Source organism: Myxine glutinosa, chromosome 7, assembly GCF_964187855.1.
Source record: "Myxine glutinosa chromosome 7, kmMyxGlut1.1, whole genome shotgun sequence".
In the NCBI taxonomy this organism is placed as follows: domain Eukaryota; kingdom Metazoa; phylum Chordata; class Myxini; order Myxiniformes; family Myxinidae; genus Myxine; species Myxine glutinosa.
In genome coordinates, this window is record NC_136267.1 from 140,948,168 (window position 1) to 140,967,157 (window position 18,990).

The following is an 18,990-nucleotide window of genomic DNA, read 5'->3' on the forward strand; positions in this document are numbered from 1 at the left end:
TGGGTTTGCAGTCATGACATTATGGTGATGACATCATCACGGTGTTGGTGCAAGTTTGGAGCACTTCAATACTTCCATTTGTACATGTATGACTGCTCAAAACCAACGGTGATGCTTCCTGGTTGTGATTGGTGGGCGAAACACAATGTGACCATGTGGCAGATGGTACTTGTAGGTTCCAAATACAATCTGGTCTCACCAATCACAGTTAGTGGTGCATAATTAGCCTATATATATTATATATACACACAATTTATATTGGGAACCATCAAATATTTTCACCTATGATATATCTTAGGTGATGGCAGTGCACTTAAAAACCGTGTGCTTGCTCTACATTCACACTTAATGGTTTAGCTTTAAGTCCTTTAAGCGCCGCATGGTTTCGGTCGGTTCGATTGAAACACACTGTGAATAAAACTATCAACTGAACGCATCGCACACGTACATGATTGTGGGAGTGAACAAGCAAACAAACAGCAACACACCGAAGCATCGCCTCGTCCCCGAGCTCATAAAACTTGATCTCCTCAGTGAAAATGTCGAACGGGACGTTTGCCGGTCTTCGGACGCGCCCTCCAGACTGGTAATAGTACAGGATGGCATCGAAACTCGGCCGGTTACGGTCGAAGAAGTACTCGTTGCGAAGAGGGTCGAAGTACCGCGACCGACGCTCAGGGTCTCCAAGCAACGAGTCCGGGAACTGCGCCAACGTTCTCAGCTGCGTCTCGAACTTCAAGCCGGACACGTTAATGACGACCCGTTCAAAGCCCGACGAGACCGCGGCCCCCAGTGCTCTGTTATTGTCTTCGTCGTCATCGTTCCCCTCCTCTGCCGCCTCGCAGGCACCGGTCTCGTACGGCTCCGAGGATGCCGCGGCGTCTTCTCCTGACGCGACCGTCATGGCGAAAGACAAAAAAAAAAAAAAAAACTAAATAAATCTGGTCACGTTTCAAAACCTCGTCGGTCTGCAATTTTCTGCAATCGCTGCGAGAGGACAAAACAGAATCCTGTTTATATACGGAGGACAAATTGCGACGAAAAAAATCCTTTCTGACTGATGGGAATTGCATTAACGATTCTGTGTTACACGAACCTCAGCCGAAAAACACAGACGCGCGCCGGGACACCCTGTTGCCGAGTCCGCTCGCCGGCTCCGCCGCGCATGCGCATTGAGCAGCCTTTCAATTAATCATTTGGGTCTCACGCGGCTGCGCTTAAAAAGGCGCTTAAAAAGTTGTCGGAATTTTAGTATACAATTGTTCAATAAACAGCAACTTTTTTTTTTTTTGTTTTTTTGTTTTTTTGTATACAAGATCGAGGCTCGTGAAAGAGCGAACATTAATCACACAGAAAGACAAACAGACACACAAAACAAATAACATCGGGAGCGGTAGACAAGATGGGGAGAGAGGGGGAAGGACACAAACACAACATTTGAGAGCAGGGACCGAGAGACATGGAGACATCGAGAGAACTGTGGGAGGGAGAGGGCTTTGGGGCGGAGGCATGGGAAGGGGGGGGGGGGGGGGATGGGAGAGGTATAAAACATATGGACACTGCCAAGACTTCCAGGAAAGAAGTTGGAATTTCAAACAAGGTGGATCTGGGGTGAATTAGTGGGGGTAGAAAAGATCAAGGTTTTGGATGGGGGAAGATAAGAGATGGTGGTGAACAAACTTCTTTTTAAACTTCTTTTTAATTAAGTTCGTTTTTGGCCCAATGTACTTATAACTGTATGCACACCAAAAACTTTATCAACAACAATCTGTTGAATATTTCAACATTGAAGGAGCTGTGCTCCACCTCGAATCGGAAGAATGGACGCGACAAAAAGCTGGAATTCGTCCGAGTTTCTTTATTGCATCAAATCAACTCGGGTACTCTGAAAAGCCCGTTTATTGGGCAGCATTATATACAAGCACTCGAATATCCCATGCCGGAGCGTTTGCCCTTAAAAGGCGCGACTGGGCATGTCCGGGAGACCTGGGCGAGTCTGGACATGCCCGGGAACGGCGAAACTGGGTGTCGCCGGACGGGCCGGGCGAGCCCGGGAAAGGCGAGTCCGGGCATGCCCGGGAAAGGCGAGACTGAGCGTCTCCGGGCGGTCTGGGCGAGCCCGGCACAGCGATCGCTCCGTGGTTGCGTCCTCGGCAGGTGTAAGGTGATTGTGTATGTTCAGCGGCAACCGCTACACACGCCCCCCCAGAATCGACTTGTACCGGCAGGGTCAATTTAAGGGGGGTCCTGATGACCCGGCCAAAGCGACCCCTGGAGGGTCGTGGGGGGGGGGTCCGGTGTGGGGGTGGGTGGTCGAGCGGGAGGCACCGTGGACGGGGGGCGGCCTCGCCGCGGAGGAAGGGCCAACCGAGGTGGTTGGTCGATGTCCACGTGCGCCGGCTTGAGGCGGTCCACCGAAATCCAGTCCGACCTGCTGCCGACGTCGATGACGAAGGACTTGTCATCCCGTCGCAGGACCCGGAAGGGTCCGTCGTACCGCGGCCTGAGTGGCCCCCGGTGTGCGTCATGACGCACAAAAACGTACTCCGCTGTGCGAAGCGCTAGGGGGACGTAGGACTGGGGGTCACCGTGGTGGGACGTTGGCACGGGGGCAAACCGTCGGGCGGTCTCCTGGAGGTCCGAGCGCTGGCGAGCTGCGGACCAGGGACTGATAGCGTCGGGCACGAATTCGCCTGGGATGCGTAGCGGCTGGCCGTAGACCAGCTCGGCGGTGGACGCCCGGAGGTCCTCCTTGGGGGCCGTGCGGAGGCCCAAAAGGACCCATGGTAGCCGGTCGGTCCAGCCGCCGTCCTGAAGGCCGGCCATGAGCGCGGCCTTCATGGAACGGTGGAACCGCTCGCACAACCCGTTGGCTTGGGGGTGGTAGGCCGTGGTACGGTGGAGCCTGACCCCCAGGTTGCGGGCGACCGTGCCCCACAGCTCGGAGGTGAACTGCGGCCCGCGGTCCGAAGAGATGTCCGCTGGTGCGCCGAAACGGGCGACCCAGGTGGCGATGAAAGCCTGTGCCACGTCGGCGGTGGTGGTGGACCTGGTGGTCCTGTCCACCATGGTGAGCAGGTGTGTGAAACCCCGTGATGGGGGGAGGGGGCCCACCAGGTCCACGTTGACGTGGTCGAAACGCCGTTCGGGCACGGTGAAAGGTGCCAGCGGGGCCTGGGTGTGTCGGTGGATCTTGGCCTGTTGGCAGGCCGTGCAGGTGCTGGTCCAATCGCGGACATCCCGTCGAAGGCCGTGCCAGACGTATCGCGCCGACACCAGCTTCTGGGAAGCTTTCCGGCCCGGGTGAGAAAGGCCGTGGAGGGAGGCAAAGATGCGACGTTGTCAGGTAACGGGCACGATGGGGCGAGGCTGGCCTTGGGAGACGTCGCAGAGCAGGACAGTGTCCGCGAAGGGGACGTCGGCCAGGCGGAGGCCCGTGTCCGCCGCCCGGAGGGCTTGCACCATGGTGTCGGTGGTCTGGTCAGCCGCCATAAGCGCGAAGTCCACGCCGAGGTGGACCGCGTTCGCGCTGGCCCGAGAAAGACAGTCGGCCACGGCATTTTCTTTGCCGGCGACGTGCCGGATGTCCGTGGTAAACTCCGACACGGCGGAGAGGTGGCGCTGCTGGCGGGCCGACCACGGCTCCGTGACTTTGGCCATTGCGTAAACCAACGGCTTATGGTCGACGAAAGCCGTGAAGGGTCGGTCCTCCAGGAGGTGGCGGAAATGGCGAACGGCCAGGTGTAGACCGACGGGCTCGCGGTCAAACATGCTATATTTGAGCTCGTTCGGCTGGAGTTGCCAGCTGAAAAAAGCGAGTGGCTGCCAAACCCCGTTCACCCATTGCTCATGTACGGCGCCCACCGCGTAGTCGGAGGCATCCGTGGTGAGGGCGATGGGAGCGTTGAGCACCGGGTGAGCGAGCAGTGTTGCGTCGGCGAGGGCCCGCTTTGAGCTTGTAAATGCCGCGTCCATGGCTGCGGACCAGACGACGTCGTGTTTGGCCGGCTTGCCCCAGAGGGCTTTGTAGAGGGGCCGCATGAGCTGAGCAACGCGGGGGCACGAAGCGATGATAGAAATTCACCATTCCGAGGAACTCCTGCAGGGCCTTGATGGAGCGGGGACGCGGAAACGCGGTGATGGCCTCGACCTTGGTAGGCAGCGGCACCGCCCCGTTCTTGGTGATGTGGTGGCCCAAAAAATCAACGGCCGTCGTGCCGAAGTGGCATTTGGCCGGGTTGACGATTAGGCCGTGCTCGCTGAGGCGCCCGAACAGTGTTCGGAGGTGGAGGAGGTGCTCGGCCCGGGACGCGCTGGCGACGAGGATGTCGTCCAGGTAGATGAAGAGGAACGGCAGGTCGTGCAGCACGCCGTCCATCAAGCGCTGGAACGCCTGAGCCGCGTTCTTGAGGCCAAATGGCATTCGAAGGAATTCGAATAAGCTGAACGGCGTGATGACGCCCGTTTTTGGGACATCGGCCGGCCTGACAGGTACCTGGTGGTATCCCCGTATCAAATCGATCTTCGAAAAAATGACCCGTCCTGCCAAACGGGCGGAGAAGTCTTGAATGTGCGGGATCGGATACCTGTCGGGGGTGGTAACATCGTTAAGGCGGCGGTAGTCGCCACATGGGTGCCAGCCGCCCACCGGCTTCGGTACGATGTGTAGTGGCGAAGCCCACGCGCTATCGGAGCGCCGCACGATGCCGAGGTGTTCCAAAGCGTCGAACTCGGCTTTGGCCACGGCGAGCTTGGCTGGGTCGAGGCGGCGGGCTCTGGCGTAGACCGGCGGGCCCGTAGTTGGTATGTGGTGCTCGATACCATGTCGTAACGCGACGGCCGAAAACGTCGGCCACGTGAGGGCCGGGAACTCCGCGAGCAGGCGAGCAAACTCGTTCGCCGCCGGGAGGGCGCATGCTAGCTCGGTAGGCGCGGAGCTGCTCAACGTGCATGCCAGGGAGCTGAAGGTCTCGACGTTGACGAGGCGACGCTGTTTGACGTCAACCAGCAGCCCGTGTGCGCAGAGGAAGTCAGCACCCAGCAGAGCCATGGGCACGCTTGCGGTCACAAAAGTCCAATGAAAGCACTGGCTGCCGAAGCAGACGGTGACGTTGCGCGGGCCGAAGGTGCGGATGGCCGATCCGTTGGCCGCCACAAAGGAGGGGCCGCAAACCGCGGACTGCCTGTCCTGATCGGAGGCGGGTATGGTGCTCAGTTGGGCGCTGGTGTCACACAGGAAGCGCCGTCCGGACGCTTTGTCCCTGATAAAAAGTAAGTTGCCCGTGTGGCCGGCGCTCATGGCTGGTAATGAATGCCGGCCCGGCCGTTTCCCGACTTGCTGAAAGTGTACGGGGGTCGGCATGTCCGGGCCTTTTGTCCGAACCTGGCATGGTAGTAACACCATGCCTGGTCAGGTGGAGGCCCCGGTCGTCGTGTTGGAGGCGGTCGGCGCGGCGTAGCGGCCGCCAATTGCGTCGGCATTTCGGCCGCCGACCGTGCCGGGTGTTCGGGCGCCATGGGCGTTGCTTCGGACGGTGGCGGGCTCCAGGTCGCTGCCCCGATGCGTTGACCTGCCGGGGAGATCTTGTCGGCTTCCCTGGCGAGGGCGCAGGGATCCGTGATCTGCGTGCTTGCCAGGGCGAGGTGTACCTGGCTAGTCAGCTGACGGAGGAACAGCTCTTGGAAAAAGAAAATCCGGGGCGTGCTCCCCGAGCAATGAGAGCATGTAATCCATTCGCTCGGACGGGCGCGTGTCGCCGAGCTCGGGCAGGTCGAGCAGGCGCCGTGCGCGTTCCGCCAATGAGAGGGCGAAAGCGTCGAGGAGGAGCTTCTTGATCGCGCCGTACTTGTCAGCGGCTGGCGGGTGCTGAAGGAGGCTGAGGGCGCGGGCCGCGGTGGCTGAGCCGAGTGCTGCTACCACATGATGGAAGCGGGTGTCATCGGCGGTGATGCCTGGGAGTCCGCCTGGGCGAACCAAACCGCCACGTGAGCCTCGCAGAAGGTAGGCAGTTTGAGGGCAACTGCCGTGTCCATGTCGGTAGGTCACCAATGAAGGAGCTGTGCTCCAACTCGAATCGAAAGAATGGACGCGACAAAAAGCTGCAATTCTTCCGAGTTTCTTTATTGCATCAAATAAACTCGGGTACTCTGAAAAGCCCGTTTATCGGGCAGCATTATATACAAGCACTCGAATATCTCATGCCGGAGCGTTTGCCCTTAAAAGGCGTGACTGGGCGTGTCCGGGAGACCTGGGCGAGTCTGGACATGCCCGGGAATGGCGAGACTGGGTGTTGCCGGACTGGCCGGGCGAGCCCGGGAAAGGCGAGTCCGGGCATGCCCGGGAAAGGCGAGCTGAGCGTCTCCGGGCGGTCTGGGCGAGCCCGGCACAGCGATCGCTCCGTGGTTGCGTCCTCAGCAGGTGTAAGGCGATTGTGTATGTTCAGCGGCAACCACTACAACATATTATATCTTCATTTCATCGTAAAGAAGGAGCCATTTATTGTCCCCCGTCGCACCGCGGAGTGAAAGGGGGACTATGGTTTTCCCGTCTGTCTGTGCGTGCGTGCGTCTGTCCGTGCGTGCGTGCGTCTGTCCGTGCGTCCGTCCGTGCGTGCGGGCATGCGTACGTGCGTGCGTAAGCGAAGGACCGAATTCTAATTTGGTGTGTGGGTGCAACCCACGTCAAAATCCAAGATGGCCACCGCCATGTCTGTCTGAACCTTGTGAGCGGAATATCTTGAAAAATAAGCGAAGTACCAACTTCGAATCTGGTGTGTGGGTGTGTCTAGGCATAAGGAAGAACGCTATTGAAAATTGGGTCGCCACGTCAAAATCCAAGATGGCCACCGCCATGTATGTCTGAACCGTGTGAGCGGAATATCTTGAAAAACAAGCATTCTGAGTATTGCGCTGCAATACATGTCCCCTACCAAAGTTCAAAGTGCCATAACTTTGTCAAAAATGATCGAATATGCAAATTTATGCACGGTTGATGCTGGTTGTCAAACTTGATCTGAGGTATGCTGAGACACGTGTGTCACGCCTCGCCTCATTGATAAGCCCGCAAGGTCGCTCCGTGGAGCGGCCTGCACGTATTGCACTGTGTGAATTATATAAATTATTACCAACTCACGGTCTGAGGTACTAGCGATTCAAGAGCTATCCATTTTTTTATGGCACATTGGAGAAGCCAATGCGAGGTTTCTTCTTCCTCAGCTTGTCACAACTCTGTCAAATGCGATCGAGTTAAAAAGTCAGAATTTGACCAAATCTGTTTTATTCGTTTGTTAATATACCTCAGCTATTGACAAATCTTAAATTAGAATTTTATTTGAGGTTAAAATGACCGCGACAGGTCGTGTCCAACGATGCTTTCAGTCTGTACATGTGATAAATAATTAAATCCGCACACATGACGCCTCTTCTTCTTCATGCAATAACAACTTTTAGCTTCCAGACCGTACATCCAATCATCTTGAAATTGTGCACACTTGTTACTCTTCATGACTTCTACTATAGTATGAAGTTTCACGTCGATCAATAAAGCGATTCAAGAGATATCCATTTTAAAAATATTTTCGTTTAATTAACGATATCTGCCAAACCACGTGAGCTATCGCAAATTCCAAAAGGACATTTTAGTAGACTGACATGCGGAACAGATCTGTGAAGTTTCCCCTCGATTGGATCAAAAATGAGGGAGGGGCTCGGTTTTAAAGGTTCATGCTTAAAAACGTCATAACTCTGAAACCATGTGACGTATGACGTCATGCTCGCTGACCTTTTTGTTCGTCATAGGTATGCGATTCTGCCTGCAAAGGTTGGCCTCGATCTGTTCAGCCGTTGCAGAGAAAAAGGGGTTTTCGTGTTTTCACGAAAAACAATATGGCGCCCGAACCACGTGACCTGTGACGTCATAATTACCATTAAAATATTCTACAGACCGAGTCCCTCCTATGGTGAAAATTTGATCTCAATCGGTCCTATTATTGCAGAGAAAATCTTTTTTAAAGGAAATTAAAACTTAAAATGGCACTGAGTTAAGGATCATCAGAATTAGAAGAATTCCCAAAGTTCAAAGTGCCATATCTTTGTCAAAAATGATCGAAACGTCGTGAAGTTCGAACTTGATATGTAACCTATCATGAGGAAACGATGTGCCAAGTTTGAAATCATTAGCATTAAGCGTTTAGAAAAAAAGTCCGGAAAACTGTTCTTTGACTGACGGACTGACAGACTGACAGACTGACGGCGTGCAAACCTATAAGTCCCCTCCGGTGTCCACCGGTAGGGGACTAATAAACGAACTACTAACTTCTAATCTGGTGTGTGGGTGTATCTATGCATAAGGGAGAACGCTATTGAAAATTGGGTCGCCATGTCAAAATCCAAGATGGCCGCCTTGCGTCTTCCACTTTGTCAACTCACATCACTTCACCGATGGGGGACCGAGGCGTAACGCTTGTTTGATCAGCGGGGTGATCCAATTCAGGAAGAGATCTGCATGATCTAGATTCAGGAAGAGATCTACATGATCTAGATTCAGGAAGAGATCTTTAACATATGGGAATGCAAGATGCTTGCAAAAAAAAGTTGTATAATCAAGGATTAACAAGGAAATTTGAAGCAGGAGGACATTCGGACCATCATGCCTGTGCTACACCAACACCACATTAAACTGGAGAGCTGTAGTGAATTTGGTAATCTGCTACACGAACTCTTACTAGATATTCAATGAGTGCTTATTATAATGTATCTCTTGTTTCTACGTTATAACTGTTCATCTCGCTCCTAGCGTTTGTTTTATAATATCGTGCTTCTGTTTCAGAACTGTTTCATTCAGTTGAATAAAACCATGCAATGGATCGATTCTTTACCTACTTCAAGAGTTCATCTACGCAGTCATGATAAAAAGGACAAACTGATTTTTTTTGGCCTTTTTCAGATTTTGGACGAAGTTAGCTCTGCCGTTGCATCGCTTGGTGCCACCATTGTGGTTGCCCTCAGAACAGGCTAATTTGATTGGTCAAGGTGGCATACCATTTTTCCCAAGTACTGCTAAACTGGAGGTTTCTGGAAATGCGAACAAGGCTATTTGTGTTCTTCGGTATTCACATACGGGTATATACAGTAATTCAATTGAAACTAGAACGGCACTCGGTACAGCGTATAACTCCGCCAGGCTGAATCGTTAACGTTTTGTATCCCACTGATGGGCCAGATCTGGATTCGGTCCAGAACCAAATTCTAATCACCTTGTTCTTGTCATGTACCCAACTCATGAACCTGTTTTTGTTATAAGTCGTCCACAACCTTTTGAAAAATTCTGCTATATATCGTTTTTGATCCTATCACTCAATGGCGAAGAATGACTTACAAAATAAAATGACCCATATTCGGATCTGGATCTTCACCAAAATCTAACCAATTCATGTTTGTCACACGCCCCACCTGTCCACCAAGTTTAGTCTGAATCCGTGCACAACTTTTTGAGATATCCTGTTCACAAACAGACAGACAGACAAACAGACAGACAGGGATGAAAACAAAACCTCCATCCACCTTTGGTGGGAGAGTTAATAAAATAAAAGTTTTAAGGGCAGTGAAAAAATCCCAAAACAAAATATTGAATCGGAGGTTTACCACCGTTGATGCACCTCATTTTACACCACCTTATTTAACACGTTAAATGAGTTATTCATGCCTGTTGTTTGTGCCCTTTAATTTATGACGTCCCTAAAACAATAATTTTCCTGTTTGGAATGATTTACTATTGTCTTTGATTGCCAGACATACAGTGGCCTGCAAAAGTATTCATTCTTTATTCTTCGTATTCATTCAAAAGAATTCATTCTTATTTGGCTCTACCCCCAAATATTCCTACAGGTCACACAAGATCTGCCAGCCACCCTCTTATGGTGAAATTGCCAAAATCAAGACTCTCTGCTCACCTTCACTCTTTCATTCCTCTTTTCTCCCGCCTCTGGAACAAACTCCCTCACTCTCTTCAATCCCACTCCTCCCTCCAGGTCTTTAAAACAGCTGTTCAACACCATCTCTTGTCTTCCCCAATCCAAAACCTTGATCTTTTCTACTCCCGCTAATTTTACCCCAAATCCACTTTTTTGAGGTGCCGACTTCTTTCCTGGATGTCCTTGGTGTCCTTGCGTTTTATACCTATCCTGCCTCCCCCCAGGCCCTCTCCCTCCCACACATCTCCCGATGTCCATGCTCTCAAATGTTGTGTTTGTGTGCTTCCTCCCCTTCTCTCCCCATCTTGTCGACCGCTCCCCTTTTTATATACTTTGTTTGCTTGTTTGTTTGATTTGTTTGTTTGATAAATGTTAGCTCTTTCACGAGCCTCGACTCTGTATACAAAAAAAAAATAAAAAAATTCCCCCCTCCAAAGTTTTCACATTTTTATGCCACCTGATTCATGATGCTTTCAATTAAAATTTAATACATATGCCCGAGAGTACTTACAAACTACTCCAAGATGATAAAACTTTAAAAAAAATGCAGATAAAATGTGAATAAGTTAGATTAACAGAGAAAAATCAGATAATTCTCAGTTGCATAACAATTTAAACCCTTTGCCTAAAAGACTTTCTGCTCACCTTCACTCCTTCATTCCTCTTTTCTCCCGCCTCTGGAACAAACTCCCTCACTCTCTTCAATCCCACTCCACCCTCCAGGTCTTTAAAACAGCTGTTCACCACCATCTCTTATCTTCCCCAATCCAAAACCTTGCTCTTTTCTACCCCCGCTAATTTCGGTCCCCTTGTGTTTTATACCTCTCCCCCCCCCCCCCCCTCCCTTCCCACGCCTCCTCCCCCCAAGCCCTCTCCCTCCCACACTTCTCCCTGCTCTCAAATGTTGTGTTTGTGTGCTTCCCCTTCTCTCCCCATCTTGTCTTCCGCTCCCTCTTTTTATATATTTTGTTTGTCTGGTTGATTTGTTTGTGAAATAAATGTTAGCTCTTTCACGAGCCTCGATTCAGTATACAAAAAAAAAAAAAAAAAAAAACTAAATCACTTCAGGAGCAAATTGTTTGTATGAAAGAGTACAAAATAAGTGTAATAGTTTTTACCTGTATGTAGTCAGTGGTTTAACTTAAAAATTAAGCTCCCCCACTTATGTAAGGAGTTTTAATGTGCAACTCAATTTGTCAACCAACAAGGTCAACATGAAGACCAAGGAGCTTTCCAGGGAAGTCAGACATAAAGTGATGGAGAAACACCATTCAGGAGAGGGTTATAAGAAGATATCAAAGTCACTCATTATCCCTCTGAGTATGGTGAAATCCATCATTAATAAGTGAAACACATATCATAACAGCCAAATTCTACCCCGATCATGTTACCCATCCAAACTCAGCAGCTTGGCAAGCAGGAAACTGGTTTGGGATTTCACTATACACGTATTTCTCTATTTACATCCTGGATGCGTTCCAGGAAAGCAGGGTGTAAATCGAAAAGGAGTAAACCTAATCTGTTTTTTCCCATTAATTAAAATGTAAATGTCAAAGGTGTTAAATGGCATTCAAAGGCGTTAAACCGAATATTGCAGGCATAAATCGAAAAATGTTCCATAATTCTTCCATAGCGTTAAACCGAAAATGCATAAAATGAATGAGTGTAAATAGAAGAATGCTGGTAAATCTAACAATGACTTTGAAAGATCTCCAAGGCTCTATGCCTGAGATGGGGGTCAGTGTTCATCAATCAACAACAACCTGTTCCCTTCACAACACTGGCCTCTATGAACAGGTGGCAAGAAAGAAGTCATTACTGAAAAAGACTCATCTAAAAACTCGTATGGAGTTTGTGAAAAAGCATCTTAATGATTCTGCAGGCATGTGGTGAAATGTTTTGTGGTCAGACGAGAAAAAATTTAACTTTTTGGTCTAAATTCAAAGCAGTACTTCTGGCGCAAGCCTAACACTGCACATCACCCAGGCAACACCACTCTACTGTCCAGCATGGTGGTGGCAGCATAATGTTATGGGGCTGTTTTTCATCAGCAGGGACTGGCAAGCTTGTCACTATGGAAGGGACAATGGATGGTGCAGGAGAGTTCTCGATGAAAATCTGCTTGAGTCGGCCATTCATCTGAAACTCGGTAGGATATTCACATTTCAGCAGGACAATGACCTGATCGAATCCCGGTCGATCTCTGAATTAACGCCAGGGGGGTTGACTCAGCCTGTCATCCTTCCGAGGTCGGCTAATTGAGTACCAGTTCACTGGTAATTCCCTGTTTGTCGTTAAAGGTGGCAAAAAGGGTTGGCGTCAGGAAGGGCATCCGGCCGTAAAACATTGCTTCAAAAAGGGGACCAAAAAACAACAATAACCACGGTTCCCGAAAAAGGCCAACCCCCGCTTTGCGGGGAAAAATGGCCTCTAAAGGTGGTTATTTATATATTTATAATGACCTGAAGCACAAAGCTAAAGCCACACTAAAGTGGCTGATTAAGAACAAAATAAATGTTCTTGAGTGGCCCAGTCAAAGTCCTGACTTGAACACAATTATTGAATATTTATGGCGAGAATTGAATATTGCAATCCATCGACGATCTCCATCAAACTTGGCAGAACTGGAGAAATTTACATGTGAAAAATAGGCAAAGATTTCACCATCTCACTGTGAAAATCTGGAAGACACCTATCCAAAAAGACTCACAGTAGTCATTGCTTTAATAGGTGCTTCCACCATGTACTCACCTACGGGGCTGAATACTTTTGCAACCAGTGGATTTAGATTTGTACATGTTTTTTGCAGGTATTTCTGACACGTAAAATCCTTCATATAACAGTGTTTAATTTTATTTCTTCAGTTATGAGTAGAAAAAGTTCATTTGGAAACATTGTTTCTACATAATTTGTACTTAATCTAAATTTAGTATTGTTACGGATCTCAAACATCGGCTCTCCCCTTACCAAGGCGGGGTTAATCCCCTTGTCTCTTATCTGGCCGACTCGACCCTGGGGGTTATGCCGTCACTTCCGGATGACGTTAACTAGGGTTGTAAGCCGTCTTCTTATTACCTACTTATTAACGCCGCCCAGTAAGCGAGGAAATTACTCCCACTCGAACCATGGATATGATGGGATATGCCGAGCGGATAGCAATCCGCGATCCGAGCTGTTAACAGGTGACTAGACCCGATTGTAGTGGATCCGAATCGTGCCACGCTTACCCAATGAGAGAAAAGACTGATGCGATCGGATGGAGAGGAAACCCGGTAAATAGGAAGAACAAAGCAATTTATTACAAATGTACAGAAGGAAGAGGAAATGAAAGAAGGGAATGTACAAGGAAGAGGAAGAAGCAGATACACAGGGCAGTCTTAATTACAGGCTTAACTTATTCCTTGGAACAATGGGCCCGTCTCACATACAGACACTCACACAGCCCTGCGTGTAGCGTGACGTGAACGGATAGTTATAATGACGGGGGGAAGGCTGGTACTTGCGTACGTAATAGGCGCATGACCCGCGCCAAACGCCCCCTCTCCAATGTCCTTCTGTGAACTCCCAATGCCAGCGAACCCTCTTTGATCAAGCGCATATACTCTCGCGTTCTTCGTAATCACGACAGTCCTTGGCCATCCTTCTTTAATCAGCGCCAGCGAATAAGTCCTCTCAAATGTTCGCTCCCAATAAGTCCTTTACCAAGCACCTTCCAACAAGTCCTCTTATAATCAATCTTTCACTCGAGTGCTTAGCGAGAGTCCTCCGAGAGTCCTTTCAAAAGCCAACCTTCCACTGAGTCCTTTTAGCACAAGCTTCCTACGAGAGTCCTCTCAAAAGCCAAACTTCCACTGAGTCCTCTCAAAAGCCAACCTTCCACTGAGTCCTGTAAAAGGGCTTTGCGCTCGGGCTTTTATAAGTGAACCAGCGATTGCTCCGCCAGCCCAAAAGCCACGCCTATCAGGCGATGTTACTTCAGCCCTGGTTGGCTGGTTAAGGTTTACCGGCCCCGCCCTGATGGCTGGGTGACGTGGCCACACCTTCTTCCTGGCGCTCCGCCCCCTTTTTCCGGGCTTCACCTCGTGGCTTATGGCGGCGTTTGAGCGAGCTCAACCTCAAGGGCAGCGAACACTGCTAACAAAGGCGCGTAACAAATTGGGAGGGCCATGGGGCACAGACAGGAGGGTGCGCTTAATGGCGTCGCTTGGAGAGGGAAGCTGTCAAAATGGACCAATGGGGCCTACTCCTTATTTGATTGACACAACGCAGATTCAACTATTGGAAACATGGCCTTATCTATACACATACTAAGGAATAACTGAAGTCCTATGGTGACTTACGTGTTGCTTGTGGCCTAACTATGGGGTGCTACCTTTAACCTTTAATGATGTGATATTTACAAGAGTGTGGGTTCTCAAAACCGCAACAGTATTATGGGTAAGGGGTGAATACTTTTGCAGGACACTGTACAGATGGACAGAAGCAATTGGTTTGTCGCACTGTGCGCATGCATGCTTGGGTCGAGATTCACTAAAATTTGCCAAATTCAGAATTAAATTACTGTTAAAATACAGGTTCATGTTCCGATTTATTCCTGATTTTTTTTCCTACGGGACAGTACAAAATCATAATTGCTCAACGTCTGGTCGCCCGAGGACTGCAAGATCACGAGAAGGCATTTACTCTGTCCATAAATAAGTTTTGAGTACCCCAGGAAATCGCTGCATCATCGATCTCAATAATTAAACTTATCTTTATCAAATGCACAAATAATTCTGAAGCAGGAACTAAAAATGTACCCGAATCACATAGACGTAAAGCAAAAACTATCAGGTAATTATAAACAACTTCGCGTGACAATGGGTGAATAATTTGAGGAACCAAGGTGTAGGAATCCAAATTTTATGAGTAACTAGCAGGAGTACCCGGCGTTGTCGGGCGTGGGAGGTGGAGGGGGAGGAGACAGGAGAGAGGGAGGGGTGAGGAAGGGAGTGGGGGGAGTGGAAGGGGGTTTGTCACCTTTTCGTTGAATATATGCTGGTGAATGTGCCGTTCATCACGTTTCTGAGTTAAGTGTGATGCCGATCAGGAAGAAGAAGAAGCCTTACTACCAACTTTGTACACTTCCGGAATTGTTTGATTTATTTGTGTTCAAATGTCTGGTGATTGTTTTTTATTTATTTATGCGAATGTGTACTTGTATATAACTGTCATTAATTTTAAAAGGCTTAGGCACTATCGAGCGATTTTTTTTTCTATATATATTGTTGCGGTTTTAGAACCTTCACTTTTGTAAATAAATAATAACTCTTGTAAATATCCCATCATTTAATAAGGTTAAAGGTTGCACCCATAGTTAGGCCACAGCAACACGTAGGACACCATAGGACTTTCAGTTATTTCCTTAGTATGCGTTTCAGATAAGGCTGTGTTCCCAATAGTTGAATCTGCGTTGCATTAATTAAATAAGATAGGCCCCATTCGCTTCTTTGCCAGCCGCTCTCTCCAAGCTATGCCAGTATGCGCCCCTACAGTCGGGGCTTGTCCCTCCCAATTCTGTTACACGCCTCTGCCAGCCGCAGCCGCCTCAGCGTTCGCTCAGGCAACGCCATTGAACACGCGGTCTAAGGCCGAGGAAGAAGGGGGCGGAGCGCCAAGAACAAGGCGTGGCCCTGTCAACGAGCCATCAAGGGCGGAGGCGGTGAGCCCTCGCCACCCAACCAGGGCTGAGGTGAGCTCGCTGGCGGGCGTGGTTTCAAAGAGCGCGGATTGATCTCCAGGCGCATTATATAAGCGCGCGCGCAAAGCCCTTTGACGGACTTCGTGCGGGGACTTCTTTCGGCGGGCTCCTTTTGCACGAACTGATCCAGGAGCGCACATTTGCAGAGAACTGCACAGGGAACCATCTATGGTAACGAACTACACCGGGGATTGCGTTGCACGAACTGTTTATTGAAGAACTGCGCCGAGAGAGCTCGTTGTTACGAACTGCCTGTTTGATACGGACCTTGATTGATCGGGAGAGAGAGAGCGTTTGGCACGCTACATGTATGCAGCATTCCAGCCCCTCGCATATGTAAGGTCCGCTCGCGGTCAACGCTAACGACGCGCTGCCGGCCTGTTTCCATCACCGCCATGGCACGAGTCGGGACCGGACGAGGAGCCTGGAACCATCTGCCTGGACCTTCCTCCCCTACCAGCTACCATCCCATGTGAGTCTGTCTGTTTGTCCTGGGGTCGTAATAAGTTAAGACTGTAGAGATAAGCCTGCCCTGTGTCCTTTTGTTTCTTCTTCCTTGTATATTCCTTTCGTTTCCTCTTCTTTTTGCTTGTAAATAAATTCACCTTGTTATTTCTTGGTTTTTCCCTAATCCGATCGCCTCCGTCCTTTCTTTCAATTGAGTACCTGTGGCACGATTTTGGAACCGCTCAGGATCGGGTTTAGTTTTATTGTTAACGGCTCGGATCGCGGATTGCTAACCGCTCGGCAATATTCCATCTTATCCGTGGTTTGAGCGGGAGTTATTTCCCTGCTCGCGGTCGGGGTTAGTAAGTACGTATTTGGGACTTCATTGACCAATAACCCGAGCTGATTCCGACCGGGAGGAGCGTCATAATTTCCAGGATTGGGGGACGGCCAGCTTAAAAGACAAGGGGATTAACCCCCCCCCCCCCTTGATAAGGGGAGCGCCGACCCCCGAATCCGCAACAATATATATATATATATACAGTATATATATATATATATATATATATACAGTATATATATATACAGTATATATATACAGTATATATATATATATATATATACATATATATATATATATATATATATATATATATATATATATATATATATATATATATACAATATATATATATATATATATAGTTAGTTAATTCCAAAAAGCGAACTTTTTTTTTTTTCAATTTTTTTTTTTGCCTAAAATACTCCCAGGCACTCACTCATAAACCCCTGAAAGTTTGACGAAGATCCGTTCAGCCATCTCTGAGAAAAATGGCGACACAGGCAGACCAACAGCTCTCTTATGTGGATGTTTGGTTTTCTGACGGGCCCACTTTCTTTTAAGTGGTCATGTTAACTCTAAAAACAACGTGTTTTGGGGTTCTTGGTTTTCTGATGAGGTTCTTGAAAGGCACAGTATTCCAGGAGCTGGATGGTTTGACCCACCACTAATTGCAACATAATTTTTTTTAACATATGTTCTGACAGCATCCCTAAACAACATATAAAAAGTCTACCAAAATATAATTAGGAGAACCTATATTTTTTATTTATAAAAAAAACCTGCTATTTGTACCTGCAGTATAAAGTATTTGCACCTTACATTCTTTTTCTTTTCACCCAACTATGCAATATGTATACGAAAACTCAATACATGATTCGATCCAGAACTTCTTTAGACCAGTCATCCTTGCGTATTGAGCAAATCTCTTCCATAGACGTTTGGAAATTAAACAATTTTAAGTTTTTTGGAAGTTTTGTTCTTTTTGGAAAAACGTCACCCCCTGCTTTTTGCTGTCATGTATGGCAGGTTGTCCACAGAACAGACAATGTTCTTTATAACTAAATGTGTGTGTCAGTGCGCAGAGCAAGTTCAGATGGCATGACTGCATAGATTTATTTTGCTCAAATTCAATTAGTCTTTTATTAATATTTGTTCATCGACAATCTGTATGAACGTTTTGCCCAATTCCGACTCCTATGTCATTTCCTCTGGCACAGCTGGCACGGTCAATGCTTTGAGCCACTTTTTCTCCAAACACAACAGTTTTTTGACCATTGTCCAAAGGCTTCTTACATACAGCACATTGTTGATGAGTATTCATCTTAACTTCGAATCTGAAAAGACAAAAATGAGTGATCACAAATGAGCGATCCACATCTGTTCAGTTATCATATGCTGCTGTTCATTGGTAATTGCTCAGTAAAAAGAATATATGGCAAAATACCATTTTATTGCATGGTGTAGTGTCTATTGTCTACTTGATATTCTACATACAAATTACACAAAGTTAGTTTGTATACCAGTGCAGCATCATCAGACAAACCTTATAGCATGATTCCAAATCCAGAGACTGCCTTAGTGCCTTGGGTAGTCAAAAGCATTTTGCACCTTATATTTTTGAAGATTGCTATCTGGGAATGAATCGGATTCCTTCTCTCTGTTGATCAATTATAACCTATAAAAACTCTTAACCAATCGTGTTGTAGTTTACGCTCCAAATTTCGTTACCAATCCCCATTGGCCTGATATTAAATAATATTCATTTTATTGTTTATTTGATTCAGTAATCTTCTTTATATTAACTTATCTTTATCGCCATTAAGCCGAGCCAGCCAGATTTTTACTGAAACAGCTTATGCGAAATTTGATATTATGGCAATGACCCCAGGCGTATAAGAAGGGTTAAGTAATTACCTTACTTACATACGTCATGGTCCACATGTTTGAATGCATTCTTTAATCTCGGATATCTGATGGTCACTGATGACCTAGGTCATTGTGTTTCATTACACTGATTATAATCTTAACACCATTCTACAAAGCCAGGTTTTCTAGTCAAAGCCTAGATAAGACTTGCGTGGGTTGGATTGCACAATGTTAATGTGCTCGCTACAATTGTTTATATCCTATCTATAATATACTTAGAAAACTTATCTCACAATGTTTTAAAACAAGATTGAAAGTCTAACAGCGGCATAGCCGGGCTTGTAATATATTGTTATGTCGGTGGGGTAAAGCAATATCTCGAGTCAGGTAGATCTGAATAGGGAACATGCTTCGTCTGTCGTGATAGGGAATCTACCTGTAATACGTTCTGTGTTTTAGTCCAGTTTGTCGGGTTAAAATGTCTGCTTGTGAACATACCAGGATGTTCGAGTGTTAGATAGTGTAGCGATTAAGATAAACCCCTGTGTGTCACACCTGGTAATCAAACCTTTGTCCCTTATGGCAATGCACACCAACATAGACACTTAGATAGGCCCTTAGTA

General features: G+C 47.9%; 1 protein-coding gene across 1 annotated transcript in view; it reads right to left on the reverse strand.

Annotated features, from left to right (window-relative positions):
* The window catches only part of LOC137430883 (potassium voltage-gated channel subfamily A member 3-like), a 44,303-nt gene extending 43,399 nt beyond the window's left edge, over positions 1-904 (reverse strand). Inside the window, exon 1 of the mRNA XM_068121652.2 lies at positions 489-904. Within this exon, the coding sequence (XP_067977753.2) occupies positions 489-904 (416 nt within the window). The remainder of the gene's footprint in view (positions 1-488) is intronic.
* Between the last annotated feature and the right edge of the window lie 18,086 nt (positions 905-18,990).